Source organism: Diplotaxodon limnothrissa, linkage group LG7 (genome assembly GCF_057381915.1).
Source record: "Diplotaxodon limnothrissa isolate DT_005_m linkage group LG7, D_limnothrissa_male_GT1.1, whole genome shotgun sequence".
In the NCBI taxonomy this organism is placed as follows: Eukaryota; Metazoa; Chordata; class Actinopteri; order Cichliformes; family Cichlidae; genus Diplotaxodon; species Diplotaxodon limnothrissa.
The window spans coordinates 68782194-68803537 of NC_140602.1; the positions used below are offsets into that span (position 1 = coordinate 68782194).

Below are 21344 nucleotides of genomic sequence, written 5' to 3' on the forward strand. Positions count from 1 at the left end.
GACGTAATGGGAAACTCAGAGAAACTCGCGGTTTCTTCCACTAACCGCGGCACACCTGCACCAGGGTAAACCTCCGCCTACCCCACTCCTGCTAAACAGGTGAAAATAGAGCAACAGGACCGCTGAGTCTTTGACTTTATTTATTTTCTGCTGTGTTTTACTTGCATCTATTTGAAAGACTGAGTGTAAACACAAAAAAAAATTATTTTATGTGCTGGAATGTGCAGAAAATAGGTTTAAATGTTAAACTAATTTCTTCCAGTCAGAGAATGTTGCAGATAATTTTCAGGTTGTAAATCGTGTTTTTAAAAAGTAACTAAGTAACTAAGTAATTAATTACTTTTGAAAATAAATAATCAGTAAAGTAACGGGATTACTTTTTTGGGGAAGTAATCAGTAATTAGTTACTGATTACTTTTTTCAAGTAACTTGACCAACACTGCTGAGGACCAGATTACTTTAATTATTGTCTGATATATAAAACCTTATTTACACACAGAAACTTTCTGTTTACTGTGTCACCTTATTAGAAAGCTCAAATGTTTTGCAGCTCCATTCAGATGTTTGTGGTCGAATGTTGCTCGGTAATGGCTCTCGTTAAGTAAAGGTTACCAACTCCTGCTCCAGGAGCCTCTTACTAATAATGACAGATTGATAAAAAGCTCGGGGAGAAAGCAAACAACATCACTTTCAAAGTGATTTTTTATTGAGCCCAACTATGGTTGATTGGTTGGCATTTGGGCTGCATCGTTCACTTGAAACCACTTGGAATTCACTCATAATTCATGCACAATTAGCTCCAGATAGATAGCACCGCTTCAGCCACCTGATAGCAGCCCTATGATTTATCCACAAAGAATAGAACCATTTTTTCTCGGTTGTTTCCACCTCATTATTCACCAACACACACACACACACACACACACACACACACACACACACACACCTCTGTGCCTCACTAAATCTAATAACTCTAAAGTCCCCCTCCCTCAGACAGGTGTCCCACACCATATTATTTCCCCCACGCGTGCCCGCCTTGCCTCTCTGAGAGTATACTTGACATTAAAAAGTTTGAGAAGCCTGTAATTCCGCAGCCTTCCAATTCACACGCCGCCGACCTGATTACCCATTCAGTGTGAAATGACATTTTGAAAGAGCCCCGGCTCTGACAGGTGGCTCTTTGTCATCATTATTCCAGCGTAACACCCGCTCAGCCCTGCTCACTGTGCTGTGCTGCGGCTTGTGCCAACTGTTCCCACAGAAAAAAAGGCACGGGCGCTCAAGACGCCCATACAAGCACACGCATATTGGATTGTTTAAATCAACACAGCCGGTATGAGGATGAAGTCCTAATCAGCAGAGCAATTAGCCACCGACTCAATGAGAGCTTTCTGGCAAATACATAAGCAAACATAAACAGAGGTGCACGTTTGCACACGCAGCATCTGAAAATGAAACAAAATGAGGTATTGATTGGCTGTCGGAGGGGCAAACAACATCATTTATCCCCCGCGGGATGACACGGAGCACAAAGGAATCAATCCAGAGGAGAACGAGAGGGGAATACATAGACGAAGAGCAAAGGCCAAACAAACGACAGCAGGCCGGCAGTAAACAACGCTACGGCTGATGGTCAAAAGGTTTAGATTGAGCTGCACAGCAACACACATTTTCCTTTTGAACATCTGACTTCATCATTTAGAGTTTTAAACGTTTGATTCGCAAATAATGACTTAACATATCTACTTTGAGCCCCCTTACTTATCATTTTAGAAATGTTTTATGGGACTTCTGTAGTTACCTGCTATAAAGATGTTTGACCACCAGGGGTCTAAGGAGCTTGGAAAGAAAACCGTCTGGACTTCTTTGACTTGTTGAAGATGTTTCACCTCCGAGAAGCTTCTTTAGTTCTAAGAGTCAAATGGTGGAGAGTCCCAGTACCATTTGACTCTTAGAACTAAAGAAGCTTCTCGTCTTCCTTAGACTACCATGCCCTGGATGACTGAGAACCTTCAGACACCAGAGTGCAACGTTCACCAGAAAGGCTTAGCGTAATAGGACATGCCGTATTTTGTCTAACCTGTGTTTGCATGTGTCCGTGCTTAAACAGTGATTCTACAGCTGGGAGAGGCCCTCTCCTGTCCAACCCCCTCACTCTGTGACCTACGTCTATAAACGGATGGATGGAAGTGCTACATTGACTTGCTGTGCCATCTTGTGGTATGAATTAGTATTACACAAAAGTGCAGCCCGATCCTCGTTCAACTTCAGCCGATGTCTCACAGCGTAAATATTACTGAATGATATTTACTGACTAGAAGTAATAAATAGAGTCATCTTTTCCTTTTAACTTTAACACTGAGCCTGCAAAGCTAAATTTAATTTAAAATATGCATTTGCACTGTGGAAGACTCCAACCTGAGCTGGAGAGACAGAAATCCATCCAGAAAACAGAAGTCTGAAGCACATTAATAATATCACTGTGTGTCTCATAAATTGTAATTGGTAAATAAAAATGTTAAGTTTTTAATGTAGTTCTCCTTTATTCTGAAAGTGGTTTCATATCTTGACTGCTTTCATTTTTACAGCAGATTTATATAAGAAAATGTGATTGGTGAAGGGAGTTACAGCGAGGCACTGATGGGTCCCGGTATGTTTGTCAGTATTATTATTATGGGGGACTGGATTTAGGTTTCACCTGCAGCTACAGGAAGTAGATAATGCTGTGTTTGTTAAATTCAAACCAGTTCATCAAGCAAAAAGTCACTGCTGCTGCTGCTGCTGCTGCTGTGGGCCTTGGGAGGAAATAAACCGGCGAGGACATGAATAAGTCAAAATAAACAAGTCGACACCTTGTGCAGATCCATCATTATTAAGCTGCAACGGTGACTGCACAGCCGAGGTTCAATCTTTATGGCTCCGACAGCCAGCTTGCTTTGTTGTGACTGGAGTACCAAACAGACTGTTGGAGTACTGTGCATGCATGCAAAGTCACAGTCATAGCTGTGCGATCAGATGCATGGCTTCTTAAAGCAGTTAACATTATCAATTCAGAAAGTTTACTGCAGTTTTTTTATGATTTTAATGGATAAAAACTCAACTCCTAAATATATACTTAGGACGTTTGAAATACAGTGCATCATAAATAAATAAAATAAGTTTATGACAGAAATTTTTATTTCACTTTTCCTTTGTAAAGTCTGAATTTAGCAACACGGGTGAGGAGAAGACAAAGATCTGATGACTTCGGTGACATTTAAAGTATTAGGGATCTGCTGTATTGGGTGACCAACGTGCTTCGGCTTGTGGTCTTCATCAGGGTCATAAAGTCAGAATCTAGACAGAATTTTTTGGTCTTCTCTGGATTAAACCTGCGAGGCCCTGGAGCAACAGTTTATGTTTGAGCGACGAACAAAATGAACATGTATAAGTAAAAGGAGAGAGCAGCTGAGCAGAAAACCCTCTGCTGTAATGCATCATATCCTCTGCAGAAGACAGGCAAGTGCTCTCTGCTGGAGCAATCACATCTAGTGGTCACACCTGCGTGAGGCTGCCTGTGTGTGTCTCCCTCACACTTGTATGGGGGAGGGAGGTTGACCTGTTGGGTACCTCAGTTCAACTTCTCATTAAAACAGGCTAATTGGAAACACCTGCAGTAGGAAGGACCTATAAAGACAGCAGCATGTCCTGAACACTTGACTCAGAAGCACACTGGTGTTTGGCTGGAGTAGCTGACAGGGCACGACTGCATGCACAGTCCGGTTGGAGGGTTTGAGGACACAGTGAGTGCAGCTGCAGCAGTCATGGCTGCTCGGTTCCTCATTGCAAGGTACCACGTTTAAATGTGCTTTCATGATCTACACTTCCTGTACTCAGATGTGGACCTTTGTCTGGTTTTATCTTTACTGTATTTGTGCTGTTTGACAGGTTTTTACTGCTTTATGTTTTGAGTGATGTGAACTACTCCTCAGCCTTTCCAGGAGGTGAGCATGCTGAACCCGTGCCAATGATTTATGAAATGATAACTTGCTGTCTGACGTGAAGACTCCAGTGAAGTCATGCCTGCACCCACAGTCTGCAGCATCCCTTTAGAAAATACTTTATTCATTATTCTACAGACTTATGTTGGAGATTTAGGGAGAAAGTCTGACTGGGTACCCGGGAGGGTACCCAGTCAGACTTTCTCATTTCGCTGGTAACATAACCATTAATGTTCATGCTTTTGTCACAGCCTGATCAAGATGACCACGTTCTCAACCTCCAGTTCAGCTGGCACGGTGTGGTGAAGCCCGTTGGCAGTGCCTTCATCGGCACCAGCCCCGAGTTTGAGATGGCCGTCTTCACCATCGTCTTCCTCATGAACACGGAGAGAAGCACCACAGTTGTGGTCAACATTGACCAGTGTCAGATGGAGCTGGTGGTGATCAGACACGGGCGCTCACTCGGGACGGCGTACCCCAAACTGCTCAGCAGCAACGGCAGACATGTCAGGCAGCACGCGCACTGATGTGATCCATCATTTTATTCACTTCTGATAAAAACTAATCTTTGTTCAGCAATACGTGGCCTCATTGATAAGGAACTGACCTGCCTAATGTACTGCAAAGGACATTTACATGTATTTCAAGATCACTGTGACCTCAGTAGCTTTCAATAAAATGTTACTTTGGAGTTCAACATTTTTATTTTTCACAGGTTTTTTTTTTTTTTTTTTTTTTTTTTTTTTTTTAGAAAACAAGTCTTTCTAGGCATTTACATTTATTCAATGTAATATATATAGAACAGAACTGTGGCATGACCCTTGTGGGGACAGTAAAAGCGAGATCCCGCAAGTGATGAAAAGTAAAGAAAATCATGTGTCCTTCCTCCCTGATGAGGCTTCAAAAAAGAAGGTTGTCCTGCTCCTGTCATCCATGCACATACAACCAAGCATAGGCCCCACTGAAAACCTGAAATTATTGGATTTTAAAACCAAGCAAAGGTGGTGTTGATACTTTTGACCAGATGTGCACTCATATGGCTGTGGAAGAAAAAACAAGAAATGGCCCCTTTGCGTCTTCTATGGCATGATCATTGTTGGTGTGAACTCGTGGACCATTCACAATAAGAATGCAGTGAAGAGAGGTGACAACCAAATGCAGAGGAGGCATTATATGCAGGCTTTGGCACCGGCACTTATCAAACCATTGGCAGAGGCTTCCCTCTTCAAATCTGACACGTCAACTCACAGTCCTGATCTGTAGCATCCTCGACATCCCTACCCTTGTCACTCTTGCAGGTAAGGCAGGACCAGCAGTAGAAGAAAGTAGTATTCCCTTAGTGAGGTGTGCTGACTGCCCCGCAGGCTTGGACAGGAAGTGTGTCCATGCCATTATTACCCTGCGTGTACTGACAGCATGTAAGAGTGGTCCTAGAATTTCCATGTTATCCTTATTTAGGGCAGTGCTTATGGATAAATATCACAAAGTGGTGATTACCAGGGGAATTCATAGGGTGAAGAAAATATTTTAGTCAATTGATCATTTTCACCCACTCAAAAATGCCATTTCTTGTTTCTCTCTCCTGCAGCTGTTCGCATGTAGAACAGCTGTGCCTTCACCAGGGAAGTCTCAAATGTCCCTGGAAGGGCAGGTCAAACCCCAACTTTCCAGTGTCATTATTTTTTGTTTAGGAATTTTTTATTCTCATATTCCTAATTTTTCAGTAACTTTGGAGCATTTCTTTAGGGTCCCCCCATGACATTTGTTTTGTTAGACATGTTGAAAATACCACAGTTGAAAACAAAAGAAGACCACTCTAATTTTTTGTCATAATTTGATATATTTCTGATGTTAGTGATGGTGTTACTCTTTATAGTGACAGTGTTCTAGGGTTAAACATGACAGTGAGTTCAGCACACCGTTACTGTATACCCATTCGTTTCTCCCATACTTGAAACACATTTTAATCAAGAAGCATTAAAATTTATCAGAGTGTGTAAGGGCTGGTGTGTTCTGTTACCTTCAGGAGGGCAACAACTTCCATTTTTCCAGTTAAAAAGGGAAAACAAACAAATAAACAGCAAGTTTGTTTTTATTCATAAATCATGGAAAACTATTTGCACTGGGTGCATGTTTATGCACGGTCTCCAAATTGAACACTAGAAAAAACAATATGTCAGAAATGACAAACTGGGACAGCACGTTCCCCTTCACTCTGCAACTCTCTGTAAGCGAACAGCCTGCACACCTTTACAATGTTTTCTTTCTTCCTTATTGGAGTTATTTCTGAACCAGCTGCCTAATCCAGATCTTATTTCACCTAACTTCATATTTACTCTATCTCTCTATCGCTCTCCTGTTTTCTTTAATGAACTGCTTTGATGAAATTTTCAATTCCATTTTTTTTTATATAGTGACAAATTACAACCTTTGACTTTGGAGGGTTGTACTTGGCCTGCTACGCTGGATGTAAGAAGCTCTTCTCTCAACTGATCAACATTCCCAAGGCCACAAGGTGGTCTAGTACATTGGCTGTTGCCTTTTCTGTGTACTGAAATGAGGGGATGCAGATAAATGCAATTGCTGTCGGACTATCCAGTCTTTGAGTGATGACGTGATGAATCCTGTTTCTGGGCCCAAAGTGGTCTGCATTTAATAAAGCTGATGTGTTTTTATCATGTTTTAATGCTTTCTATCTTGTTCTATTTAATCTCAACAAGCCTCTAAAACAGTCAGTGATCACTGTTGGCTTCTCTCAGTTTTTATTAGGCTACTACTAATCATTTTAAAGCTCAGTTTTTAAACCCTTAGGATGTAACTACAGCCCAGCCCATGCAGCAGTATATTAATGACTAACTTCGTATTGTGGATGGATTATCTCAGTGGTTTTCCTGTTTGGTCCATTTACAGCATCCTGCCATGGGATTGCATTTGCCCCTAATCATTGGGAACCCTCACATTAACTTTTATCGAGTGGGAAAAAAGGTTTCCGTTCGTTAGCGTTCCTCCTCCAGCTTTACTGTTTATGTTATGTTAATATAGCTTTGTTGCGCTAGCGATAACGTAGCACATCATTATATACCAGCTAGCCCAACCTCAGTAGCCCTACAAACGTTGCTGCTGTTTAGTTTTCTGTCTTCATTTATGTTGGAAGTGATAGCAGAGCTGTACGTTTTAATTTGTTTCATAAATTGCTCAGTCAGAACATGGTATATTATATTTAGATGGCCGCTAGCGAGCTAACTCCCTGCTAACTTCTAACTCCGTTAAATATCATAAATTGTGTTTTCATGGATGTCTGGATGTTAAACTTAATTGTTACACCTGGTAGAACAGCCACACTGATCATTTTATTACAGATGAGAGAATTTAGACAGTTTCTAACTCTCAGTAATGCTGCAGTGATCATTTGACTAAGGGACTTGCAGCGGAGTTTGGGCCCAGACATGGGCAATGACGTCAGACTTAAAGACCGGATAGGAAAACCCGGACATTTTTATCAATCTCAAAAATCACCCCAGACGCTCCGGATGGAATGTGAAAAGTGGACATGTCCGGGGAAAAGAGGACGGTTGGTCACCCTAATCAACTTACCTATGTCACTATACTTAAATATGTAGTATTCTAATACCTGGGAATACCTTAAACCTAGCTGTGGGCTGCACAGGGTTCTCAGGGAGAGCAATATTGAGAGACCAACAAAAGCACCACAAGAGAATAAGAAAACAATCCATAATGCAAAAACACACCAAAACATAACAACTCAAAATACTGGCTCAAACTGACCCAGAACCGTGACAGGTAAGGAGATGTCATTTCAGGACTTAAACCAGACTCTAAGAAATTGCTGTGTCTAATTTTGCGATGCTGCGAGTATCAAACTGGGTTCCGTCTGGAGGTTGAAGAGGAACTCTCCCTCGCCAGGCCGACAGCCGTCTGTGCCACAGTTTATCTCATCTCAGTTTATCTCATGGAGTGCAGGGCTAAATTTAAAATTATTAGATATTTAAGACAATGTATATATTCTTCTATGACAAAAAATACAAGTGTTCATTTAAGCAAATAAACAGAGCCGTAAGAGATGTTTTTCAGAAATTGTTGTCTTTATTTTGATTTGCAACTAACAAAATTTTTAAAAATTTGTAGTTTTTGTCGTGCTCTCTATTATGTGAACCCCTCACCTAATTTGTTATGTTTTTTAACAAATTAAACCCCAACAATCAAATGATCCCCTGTGAGCAAGCACTAGGCACAGTGGAAAGGAAAAACTCCCTTTAAACAGGAAGAAACCTTTGACAGAACCAGGCTCAGGAAGGGGCAGCCATCTGTCGCGACTGGTTGGGGGGTGAGAGGCAAAAGAAAAGAAAAATGAGAGCACAAGTTAGCTAAATGTTGCGCACGTTGTCTAACATGAACAACGTATGGTTTTCTGGACTGTGGATGAAAAGCAGTCCATCATTACTAGTCTTTAAAAGGGAACTAATCCATCACCAAGGTGGCAATATGGCTCAAGGAGGCCATAGACAGAGTTAAATAGGCAATCACTGTTAAGCATTGAAAAGCCCCAGTAAGCTGCAGGTATAATAAGGCCTACTGCGGCAACACCTAAACCTATTTTAAGTAGGCGTTTGGCACCATGACGCCATGAACCACTAGTCGGAGCCACGTCAGGAGATGGTTCTGAGACAGGACAATCAAGCTCTTCAGGTTGAAGACCAAGATTCTCCTGTGTCGGCACCACATCAGGAGGTGGTTCCAAGGCAGGAAAAAAAAGCTCCTCGGGTTCAGGAGCAAGATTCTCCAGCTGCAGAGGTTCACCAGTGATGTTGTGAACAGCAGCTAATATTTCTTCTTCCTCCTCCCTTCTCAGCTCATCCTTAAGATTATTAATTATTTCTCTTTTCATTTTAAGATGTTCATAAAGTTCATCTATGAGATCTTCGTTATGAACAATCTTGAAATTTTGCTCTTTGACTTTTTCTTTCAGCCAAAATATTTGCAGTGTCAGACTTTCTGTTGTCTTTTCTTGATACTCAAGATTTTGTAAACGTTTCTTGAGATTTGTGTTCGCTGTTTTTAATTTGTTTATCTCAGCAGCAATGCTGCTGTTCTCCTTAAGGAGATATTCTTCCTTTTCCTGAAAGTCACAGTGCATCATTTGAACGGTTTTAACCTGTTCCTGCAATTTAGCCTCCAGAGATTCCACCTGTGACTGTTTGTCATCCAGAGCCTGTCTCACCCGACGCTGAAGAGTACAGATTTCTTTTTTCAGCTCAACTATCTGTTCAGTCGTGTGATCTATTTCTCTATTCTGTTTTTCTATTATCTCTTCTTTTTTTGATATTTTATGGTGAGCTTCTCCCACTTGGTGCTCAAGTCTCACTAACGCTTCCTTGAGATGTGCGTTCTCTTTCTTCTGTTCATTTCTCTCCCTTTCAATCTGAGACAACTCAGCAACAATGTTGCTGTTCTGCTCAAGCAGAGATGCTTCCTTTTCCTGAAATTCATGGAGCATCATCCGAAAGGTTCTAACCTCTGCTTGCAAATTTTTATTCTCTGCAACAATTAGAGCTTGGATGTTATCTGACTGTTGAGTCACTTCTTCAAGCTCAACCATGCTTTCCCTAAAGTGGACATTCCTGTCATGCACATCTGTACTCATTTGTTCACGCTCATTTTTAAAGCGATAGTAATTCTTTTTGTAATATTTCTTTTCGCGCTTTAGGGTGCTTAACTCCAACTGGAGCTCTTGTATTTTCATTTGAAGGTCCCTAGGCTCCGATATTTCTCTCTCCACTAACCCACATAGTTCGATTGATTCCGCTGGAATCGCTCTGTCAGACTGTGAATTATTGACTATTTCTCGTGACATTTCTTTAAAAGCTTAATGCAACGTGTCGAAAGAAAAATACGTGTGCTTAATTATTTAACTTTAAAATAGTCCCTTTCTGAAAGGTTTCTGGTTTGCTAAACACAACTCGCTGTTTCTGAAAATGTTCCAAGTAAAACTGTGTTTGCAACGGTGAAGAGGGGGTATTTATAGACTTTCGTGGCTGCGAATTTGACGTCAGCGCTCTTTGAGCCTTTGATCCTTTGATTCTTTGGAACGTGATGTCACAGCAGGGGGCGTGGCCAGGATTTTTGGTCGAGGCGTCACATTAGCAGGCCAAGCAAATGTTTGCTGTATGGTCGGTCATATTATTCGTATGGTACAGTACGGAGCCCCGCAAGGGACATGGGAGAAAAAAATGAGAAGAACTTTTGCGAGCGCTCGCAAAAGTTACTCGGGATCTTGCAAAAGTTTTGCGAGCGTCCGCAAAAGATCCTGCTACTTTTTGATGGCGGTTCTGTTGAAGGGTGCGGTACGGTACGGAGCAGAAATGGAGGAGGATTTAGAACATTTCCTGCGGTCAAGAGAGGTCCCACAAGAGGACATCATACACATGCATCAAGACAAAGTACGTATAAAATTCCGTAAGTCAAAGAACAAGACAGCATAAAACACCGGGGTTGAGAAGGCGAGTAACTTGTTGAAAAACACTTGTTGTATATGCAAGCCTTTAATGTTAACTCTTGTAAATATGTTCAGGTTAATTAACATAACTGGTTAAGTGCACATATGTTTTGAAATTTCATAAAGTTATCTGGCTGTGCCGTTACCATGGTAACGTGGACGCCACTGTAATACATCCTTTTACTCTTGTAAGTGAGACATGTAGGCTGAAAATAAAGAGGTGTATCTTTTTTCAATGTCTTAAAATCTATTGACATATTTTGTAGACTTTTTAAGAACATTCATGATTTTTAATAGGCTAAGGTAAAAGATTGAAGAAGAGTCTCATGAACTTGAAGGGTTAATGTGTCTGCTGTCAATTATTGCAGTACTTGCACAAATAAATTTCAAACATATTCAGAACATTGATATTTTAGAATCTGTATAATTCATTTACATTTCTTATGGAAAGTGCATGTTTTTTCTTGTACCCAGGACCATGGACTGAATATCATCGCACAAGGTTTGCCTTTAGATTCAAGCAACCAACTTTCCCCATCAAATTCAGGAGATCCACAGAGCCCCCTACGTGTATCAATTGGCAGGATAAAGGTTGTTGATGATCTTTTGACTGTATTTATGGACAGTAGCATAATGAATGTGACTTTAAAGTTGAACTTTGTAAATGAAAATGCTGTTGATGACGCTGGGGTGTCAAGGGAGGTTTACACTGCATTTTGGGAGCAATTTTTGGAACAGTGTGAAGGTGAAACTGAACGAGTTCCAAGGCTGAGGCCAGACTTTTGTGAGGCTAAAAGGCAAGCAGTTGGGCAGATATGGGTGAAAAGCCTTACTAGATCATGGTGTCTTTCCTGTGAGGCTGTCAAAAGGCATCAGTTGATGTAGACATTCTGATTACCGTACATCGTTTCTCAACTATCTCCCTCCTGTTGAGAGATCAGCTGTTGAGAAAGTTCTAAAAGGCACATTGGATGAAAATGATGAAGAGGACCTGCTTCACCTTTTCTACAAGGATGGGTTCCCACTTCCCATCACCTAAGAACAACATGCATCCTGCCATTGAAACAATGGCTCATAAGGCCATTCTCCAAGAGCCAAAGTATATAATGGATTGCTTCTCCACACCCATGGCACGTCTGCAGCTGAAACTGTCAGACAAGGAAAGTGTGTTGTCTCTGTATGAGACAAAGAAGGCCACAGGCAAAAGAGTAGTGCAGCTATTTGAAACAACAAAATTGATACTGTCTCAGGGAGAACAGACAACCTTTAACCATCTTCAGCGTTATGTCAAAAACACTGATGAACCAAAGCTGAAAAAATCCTGCACTTCTGCACAGGATCTTCTGTGATCTGTGTTGACAAAATTTGTGTGTGCTTTAATGCTGAAACTGGGCTCAACAGAAGGCCTGTTGCTCATACCTGTGGAGCTACCCTTGAAGTGCCATTTACTTACAGTTCTTATCCTGAATTTTGTACCGGGTTCGACAATGTCCTTTCCAGCAATTACTTTGAAATGGACATCATTTGAACTTGATGTGTGTACTAATGGTTACAGCTGTAATTGTTATATGTATGATTATCCTTGAGTTCATAAATTCTGTCTTTTTTTTTTATTTATCATTGAAGCATTTGATACATTCAGCCGTATAGTGAGCAGTCATCAATTTAATTTTCCGATGGTTTAGTTGTATGTTACCTCAGATTTCACAAGGACTTTTCATTGTTTAAAATGCTTTGAAAATGACTTTTCCTCTGCTAATGTGTTTCCTCTTTTTTGATAAATGAGTGCAAATAAAAGCAGCTCCAGTTATTCAGATATTTTAAGATAAAATAAATGTTTTAACTGTTCTCAATTTTCTTCCATGGTCCATATTTTTTAGTCCATCCATCTCTTAAACGTTAATGTTGATTCAGAACAAAACCCTTACTTTAGCTTGATGCTGAGAAACTGAACTTTTTAACATGGGGTTCTATGAGGGCTGGCTGGCTTTTGAATCCAGCACACCAGAGCCTGACCAGAAACTGGTCGCTCCTGATATGGGCGTCACTTATGGCTGCCGTAATAGCATTTGAGCTTCTGATGAGGTCACGCATGAGGCGTTTTCATAATAAGACATGAAATGAATGCTGAATAAAATTTGAAATGTTTCTGCTGAGCTATTTAACAAGTCAGCAGCGCCGCTGTGTGGCCAAATGAGCGTACTGCATCAAAAATCAAACGAGACGCTGAAAATGAGAGATGTGGATAGTTTTCCATTGTTTCTAATGCAGGACGCTTCGCACAGCATCACGCACACAGACAAAATTCTTTTAAAATAAATTATGTTAAAACGTTGAATTATGTTAATCAATGATGCGACAAAGTAAAAATACTCCATTACTGTACTCATGTAGAGTTACAGTATTCGAGAATTCTCCTGAGAGCTTTGGTTTTACACCAAACATCTGAAGTCAAACGTCTCCACTGCAGTGCCTTGCGGTCAGCAGCGGATCAATTCCCATGACAAAGTGGTCAGGATTCTACAGAGCATCCTGGTATTACCTCACCCTGTGAGGATTTTAATATGTCAGATTATATTCTTTTTTTTATATATATACATTTGTCAACAGAACACAAGTTTCCACTGAAATCACAGAAAACATACCTGACAGAATCCTTTGGTTGTTCCATATCCACCTGCACAGGAAACACCGGCAGGAAGACCAGGCCAGTGTTTCTTACAGACCTTTGGTTCAATGGCAGACACGTCCACCACCGTCGGCTCATCAACAGGTTCGCCATCAGTTTCAGTTTTTCCCCATCCAGCCACCTGACACACTTGATTTTCTTTTAGGTTTATTTCAGCACGTGGAGGCTGAATTGTTTGTACTCTGTGAACTAATCGAACGTTCACACACAACTGGAGACACAACATGAAGTAAAAAATAGAAACACATTTTCATGTAAAAACTCTTTTAAAAATATAATTATTCTACAAATACATCACATGAAACTGATGCTGCTTTCAATGATGTCATTAGCATGTTCAGTGTTTTCGTATCCTTCATGGATTTCATTTTCTCTCAATCTTTACTTTGGGATGATCAGTGTGTGCGGTCACTGTGTGAGTAATCATTGAGAGGGAATTAAAAATGTCAACAATTTTAAACTGATATCTTTATTTCTCATTAGGCAATCGTCACAAGCAGGTTAATGTCAGCATTGCTGTAACCAACGGCTGTCAGAAGTCAAAGGTCATTTTTATTTGATGCTATTGCACTTAATTGTGTTTTATTTTCCCTCGAAATAACATCTGCCTTATCAATAACTTAGAGTGATCTGATCAATAAACACAAGTTTGAAAAAGTTTGTTTTTGGATGAACTTCATGAACAGGAAATCTAACTCACAACCGGTCACAGTGTGCAGCAGTGAGCACAAAGTCTTCAGTGATGAGGAATTCTCCACAGACATGTTGACCCTTGTTATTCTGAACTGATCCCATGTAGGGTATCGAGTTGTCCGGAGCTTTTGTTCCATGAAAAATTCCTGTTGAAAACTCTGGTAAATTAAAAAAAAAGAAGATGATAAAGTTAGTGTGCCGTTTACAGCCGTAAGATAAATCAGGTATATTTGATGTTCACACTGATGCCTTGTAGACATGGTAGAAAACAAAGAAGAAACTTGTGAAGACAGTGCATGGTGCCAGCAGGACACTCAAACTGTCCTTTACTCAGTAGAAAGACTTTTATACATCACGCGTCTTAGTTTGAAGGCTGGTCTATCGTTATCATCTCGACTTCCTGTCATGCCAACCTCTCTGCAGTGCAGGTTTGATTTACCATTATCTAATGTCAAAAGGGGGATGGTGCGTTACAAGGCAGCAAGAGAGACAGAAAGGCAGGAGAGTCCAGGTAAGAGTTGGATTTTAAATACAGGGCTCTGTGTGCGGGCAGGCGGAGATGAGGATCCAAATGCAGGACTCAAACACAGAATTGTAACTCAAAACCTCAGCTTTATTGCTGGAGAAATTAAAACATGAACTGAACAAGGGTAGTGAACACGAAAATATTGACCACAGTATAAAACACACATCCGACGGTACGATGCGGCACTGAGCAAGGGCAAACACAGGGCTAATATACACAGGGAAGTAATCAGGGAATGGAAAACAGGAAACAGGGAAACAATACACACTAAACTAAGACACGGACTGGACAGAGAGAGACAGACTAGACACTGAACTAAACCAGCAAAAAACATGAGAACACAAAACCTAAGAACTAATCCCTAAACAAGAATAACTAAAACATAGATTAATAATCATCATCATCATAACCAACAAAAGCACCACAAGAGAATAAGAAAACAATCCATAATGCAAAAACACACCAAAACATAACAACTCAAAATACTGGCTCAAACTGACCCAGAACCGTGACAGGTAAGGAGATGTCATTTCAGGACTTAAACCAGACTCTAAGAAATTGCTGTGTCTAATTTTGCGATGCTGTGAGTAACAAACTGGGTTCCGTCTGGAGGTTGAAGAGGAACTCTCCCTCGCCAGGCCGACAGCCGTCTGTGCCACAGTTTATCTCATCTCAGTTTATCTCATGGAGTGCAGGGCTAAATTTAAAATTATTAGATATTTAAGACAATGTATATATTCTTCTATGACAAAAAATACAAGTGTTCATTTAAGCAAATAAACAGAGCCGTAAGAGATGTTTTTCAGAAATTGTTGTCTTTATTTTGATTTGCAACTAACAAAATTTTTAAAAATTTGTAGTTTTTGTCGTGCTCTCTATTATGTGAACCCCTCACCTAATTTGTTATGTTTTTTAACAAATTAAACCCCAACAATCAAATGATCCCCTGTGAGCAAGCACTAGGCACAGTGGAAAGGAAAAACTCCCTTTAAACAGGAAGAAACCTTTGACAGAACCAGGCTCAGGAAGGGGCAGCCATCTGTCGCGACTGGTTGGGGGGTGAGAGGCAAAAGAAAAGAAAAATGAGAGCACAAGTTAGCTAAATGTTGCGCACGTTGTCTAACATGAACAACGTATGGTTTTCTGGACTGTGGATGAAAAGCAGTCCATCATTACTAGTCTTTAAAAGGGAACTAATCCATCACCAAGGTGGCAATATGGCTCAAGGAGGCCATAGACAGAGTTAAATAGGCAATCACTGTTAAGAATTGAAAAGCCCCAGTAAGCTGCAGGTATAATAAGGCCTACTGCGGCAACACCTAAACCTATTTTAAGTAGGCGTTTGGCACCATGACGCCATGAACCACTAGTCGGAGCCACGTCAGGAGATGGTTCTGAGACAGGACAATCAAGCTCTTCAGGTTGAAGACCAAGATTCTCCTGTGTCGGCACCACATCAGGAGGTGGTTCCGAGGCAGGGAAACCTCCAGCAGAACCAGGCTCAGGAGGGGACAGTCAACTGCTGGGACTGGTTGGGGGGGAGGGTGAAAAAAGAAAAAAGATGAAGAAGGTGGAGAATATGTGTTAGGGGGGACAGGAGAGGTGAAAAGTAAGATGGATCACAGGTGGAGGAGGACGAGGCTAAATCATCTGAATAAGCGGCAGAACCAGCCTTTTTTCTTCTTTTTCAGGTATTTTTCCATGAGCTCGTTCTCCAGGATAAGGGTTCTCAGCTGATCGTTTGTTTCTGCATTCTGCTGCTCGAGTTGCTGGCATCTTTGCTCCATTTCTTTTAAGGTTTCTTGTTTTTTTCTAAGCTTTTCTGTCAGGTCTTTGTATGCTGCCTCCTCCATTAGATTTGCCTTGCACATGTCTGTATTTCTCTCTTGCTTTTTGTTGTGCATCTCTTCTAACAGCTCATTTTTTCTCTGGATTTCTTGACTCGTACGCTGCAGGTCTTCATGCATTTTCTCTTGTTGTTGCTTTTGTGCCTGCATTTCAATTATTTGGCTCTTCAAGTCACTGGACTTCAACAACATCTCCTTAATGACCGCTGAGTGTTTCCTCTTCATTCCATCAATCCTACACTGCATCTTTGAACATCGTTTTTCCAGTATTTCCTTTTCTCTTTCCAGTTCAGGTGTTTCATTACAAAATTCTAGATTCCTTCTCTCAAAGTCCCGGAGAATACGTTCTTCTTCTTCCTGTTGCTTTTTTTCTTCAAGAAGCTTTTTATTTTTGCACTTTGTTTTACCAAACCTGACTATCAGATCGTTGTACAATTTCTGTGTGGCTTTGAGTTTGTCCTTCATTTGTATTTCCTTTTCTCTTTTCAGTTGAAGTGTTTCCTCATATTCTTTATTATAAAATTCTTGCAATTCTAGATGCCTTCTCTCAAAGTCCTGGATAATACGTTTTTCTTCTTCCTGTTGCTTTTTCTCTTCAAGAAGCTCTTTATTTTTGCGCTTTGTTTCACCACACTTGACTTTCAGATCGTTGTACAATTTCTGCATGGCTTTGAGTTTGTCCTGCATTTGTATTTCCTGTTCAGTCTTCTGTTGGTGGATTTTTTCAATTGTTTTCTCCGCTTCGTTGAGCTTTCCTCGAAGCACCTGATTCTGTTTCTCAATGTTTTGGAGATCCCACTGTATCTCCTCAATATTAGCTTTCTTTCGTTGAAGCTGGGCAGATGTTTCTTTTAATTCAGCACTCTGTGTTCCTGATGAAAGAAAACGAGAAAAAATCTTCTCTCGTCCTTCATCAAACTTCACTCCCGAGCCCTCATTGATCATTTTTATATCAGGCTGGCGTTGCTGTTTTTCTTCCAGGTCTTTATTTCGTGCTTCCAGTTGTCTGCACTTTTCCTCTAGTTGAAGCTTCTCTTCTTCAATTTGTTTAATTTTGTAATGTAGGTCAGATTTTTCCTTCTGACTTTCATGTAATGCTCTTTGGACTGATAAGACACCATCCGTGGTAATTTCTCCTGGAGAGATTGGCCGGCCAGAACACAAAGGACAGGGAGCATAATCTTTTTGTGTTTGTTGGCGTTTTCGTGGAGGCATGTTGGAGCCCGTGCACAGTGACTCTGAAAAGGCTTAGAAATATTTCCAAATGTATCTCTGGTCGAACGTTTGAAGGCTGTGAACAAACTGATTTTAAAATTGCTGCTTCTGATCCCTATTTAAGGACTTTCGTGGCTGCGAATTTGACGTCAGCGCTCTTTGAGCCTTTGATCCTTTGTTCGATCACAGGATCACAGGATCACATGACAGCTGTGCGTAATTCTGCGCATGCTCAGAGAATACACATTGAGATGCACGGTTTTGTTTTGTTTTGAATTTTTTTAAATACCCTGAAAACAGTGTTGCCAACTTAGCGATTTTGTCGCTATATTTAGAGAGTTTTCAAACCCCCCTTAGCGTCGTTTTTTTTTTCCTAAAAAGCGACTAGCGACAAATCTGGCGACTTTTTCTGGTGTTATTGGAGGCTTATTTATGACGACTTTTGACGTGAAAGCGCTTGTTGCTCTTACTATCAACAAGCAGCGGGTGCTGCTGTGGGCACATCGCTCGTGCCAAAGCGCTCACAGGCGGAGGATAGTCCTCCTCCAGCCGCTATCAGGGCAGGAGATGTTCACGTGCGTCCAAACTGCAAATGAATCGCGCACGAGCAAAACCGCCGCTCCCGCACTGACTGTAACGCAGTCAATTCTTCTTTTACTGTTATGCTGTTTTGTGGATCACAAGGTTTAAAACTACGAGGGCCGGTGTCTTTTAGATCTCACCCTGGGTCAACACACCTGAATCAAATGATTAGTTCATTACCAGCCTCCTGGAGAACTTCAAGACATGTTGAGGAGGTAATTTAGCCATTTGAATCAGCTGTGTTGGTTCAAGGATAGATCTAAAACCTGCAGGACACCAGCACTCGAGGCCTGGAGTTGCCTACCCCTGGTCTATATGATCTGGTCAGAGAGGCTGACTGCATCACCGCTGATGATGAGTACTAGCGGTTCTGAGACAGGAGAATCAAGCTCTTCAGGTTGAGGACCAAGATTCTCCTGTGTCGGCACCACATCAGTAGATGTTCTGAGACTGGAGAAACAAGCTCCTCAGGTTCAGGAGCATAAAGAACGAGCTGACATTTTTCTCACGAAACCAGCGATCAGCTCAACAGACCCTCAGTTTACCTGCATGCATCCTCCTCCTCATCTGTCAGCTGTTTAACACCTGCTGCTAATTCAAGAAACACGCCTACGTTACCTGGTGATAGTAACTGGGCAGCCGGTACTCGATATAAAGCAATGTCAGCGCATTTTTCTGCACAAGATAAGTAAATATAGTGTTTTCCCAGAGCTGCTGGAGCTTGTTTCCTTACAGAGCACTTTATAGGCGAAGCAGCTTCATCAGCGGCTGATGTCCAATCACCGGCACACAGCTTTGAAACCTCACCTTAGTTTTAGCTCTCAGTGGTTAAACGCTGGACTTCATTCACTCAGGTTCTGTCTGTCGGGTCACGTTTACTTCGCTGTTTTATTTACAACTGAGCAAATCGGTTTGGCTGAGGTTAAAGTTACAAACTCAAATTGTCGGAACAGGTTTGCTCGTTTCTTGGATTCATTTGGTGATTTATTAAATGTATAACTGTTATTCTAATCTGCTGCTGAGTCTCTTACACTTTTCTTTATGCTGTATATTTTCACGTCTCTGGAATAGTTGGCAGTTAGATAGTCAGCTGGGAAACTCTGTGTTAACTCATGGAGCTGAGGATATCGTGGATATGCTGACCTCGCTGCGTGGTGTACAGAGCGAGGTCAGCATGATTAATATTCACAATAAAAATATTAGCCGAACATCATGAAGTCTGTATGTGTTTCATAGTGTCGAACAACCTTTGTACAGTTAAAGCCAGCAGTTACTACATGACGGAAACACCAACGTTATCTCTTTTATGCGTTTATACACAGGTCACGCTGATTACTGAACAAAAACCCAAAGATCAGATGTTAAACAGATTTATTTGCTCTCTCTCCTCCTTAAACATGTTTTTAATGTTAATTATAATTCAGAATTGGCGACTGAAACACGTAGGACACATAAGAACATCAGGAAATAAAACATCGATAAATATAACCTCAGTAAAAGAAGTCAGCGGGGGTTATTACAGCTGTGTACCGGGGGTCCAGCGATGGACTTGTGGTTCTGTGAACAGCACAAATGCCAGGTGACTGTGAAATAACTAACAGCACTTCTTCCACAAATGAAGCCAGTAACTTACTATCCTAAAAGATTAGCCCTAGTTGCTTGTGCTTTACCTCCATGCGTGAGATCAGTATGTGCAGCAGCTTAAGCTGTACAATGTTTCAGGAAATAGTTCATTTCACCTTTTGACACTGTTAGTTCCACACGAGGTACACGAGAGATGCAGTAGCCTTGGTAAAAGTTGTAATATGATCGAGAGCACATCAATAATTCAAGTCTGTGAAAGGAGAGGTTTAAGAGTGTCCTTTTATTATTTACACTGGTGCAAGTTGTGTAGTATGTTATCCAGGCAGTCTTTTCTTTCACTCCCCACTTCAGATGATAAAGCTGTTGGTCACTAAACGTCTCTCAGTGTACTTTTTCAGGACTTTAAAGATATTGGGGTAAAGTTGTGATGCCTCATGTCCAAATCAGCAGGCTTAATTCAGTCAAAGGTATTTAAACAGATTGCAGTAAAACGAATCTACTGATGTGTTAATTGCACTGCCGTCCTTGCTCTGTATTTCTAATGTGACAGCTGCACACTTGGAGCTCCACTGCTTTAACGTGACAGCAGACTTTCATTCAACATGTGTTTTCAACCTGATAATCTGTATTCTTACCCATGTTCTCTCTCAGCCACAAGTCCTGTGCAGCCTAGAGCGTGGCAGGGTGGAAGAGGGGAACACGATGTGTATGGAAGTCCTCGTCCTTTCCAGTACATGAGGGCTCTGCGGCCGACAGATCCAAAGATCAACCCTAATGTGCGCGATCAGGTCCAAGTCCAATCCCCGAGCTCGTATCAGCCACGCTCTAATATTCCCGCCCACAGACCCATGGAAACTTATCCGCTCCAGCCTCAAGCACACAGAAACCACCTTGTGGCCAAGCCCAGGAGCTTTGACTTGAGCCTGAGGATTCCTTTTGCTCAGTCTCGTGATGGTGCTAATCCTCCTTGGTACGGACCAAGCGGCTTTATTATTGACAACAGTTTTAATAATCCCGGCAGACGCCATGGCCATGACGCTTCCAAGCTGGGCTACCAGTTCAGCTTATCCGTTCCCTTTTCACGAGGTTCTCCACGCCGCCAGGAACATCACGGCGGACATCGACACAGGCCTGAGGAAGCTGATTTGGGTCACCAAAGACCGCAGGTTTATGTGCCGCCTCATACAAGGCCGCACCCCAACGAGCAGCAGCAGCATCATCATCATCGTGAGCATCATCATCGTGAGCATCATCATCGTGACGAAGGCCGCCCTGGTCGGGTCTCTGCATTTCCGGAGCCAGATGGACTGGAACGCCCATCAAGGCCGCGCCATCCTCAGAGATATGTCGACCCTTACAGTGGCTACTACAACTCCCACATGAATCCTACGTGGAACGACTACTGGTGGTATTACCATGGACCTCACTGGGGTCATGTAAAGCATCCATCTTCTGACCCTTGGCCAAATTTCCATCGGTCAGCTTCAGACTGACATGGATGGAAGAGACGAGCCAAACTCGCAGGGCTGAGGTGGGTCACTGGTTTTTGGATATTACAACATGGCATTTCTTGATGGTTAAAACCTGTTCCTCATATTTCTTCCTCCTCCACAGCTCTACAGTGCAACAAGGATCTCCTGTATTTATCTAAAATAAAGTGTGAAAGCTCTCCTGCAGTTTCTCTCGTCTTCTGTCAGGTTGAAAGAATAGCTGA

At 41.6% G+C, this 21344-nt stretch overlaps 2 protein-coding genes and 1 pseudogene across 2 annotated transcripts; 2 read left to right on the forward strand and 1 right to left on the reverse strand.

Annotated features, from left to right (window-relative positions):
- Window positions 1-3749: 3749 nt before the first annotated feature.
- On the forward strand, window positions 3750-21123 carry LOC146629706 (uncharacterized). Its single transcript, XM_085358815.1, has 3 exons — window positions 3750-3829; window positions 3928-3983; window positions 20282-21123. The coding sequence occupies exons 1-3, from the start codon at window positions 3750-3752 to the stop codon at window positions 21121-21123; spliced, it is 978 nt and encodes a 325-aa protein (XP_085214941.1).
- On the reverse strand, window positions 8449-9852 carry LOC146629707 (uncharacterized). Its single transcript, XM_085358921.1, has one exon. It carries the CDS (start codon window positions 9850-9852, stop codon window positions 8449-8451), a length of 1404 nt encoding a protein of 467 aa, XP_085215047.1.
- On the forward strand, window positions 10183-11968 carry LOC146629708 (uncharacterized; annotated as a pseudogene).
- Window positions 21124-21344: the final 221 nt, after the last annotated feature.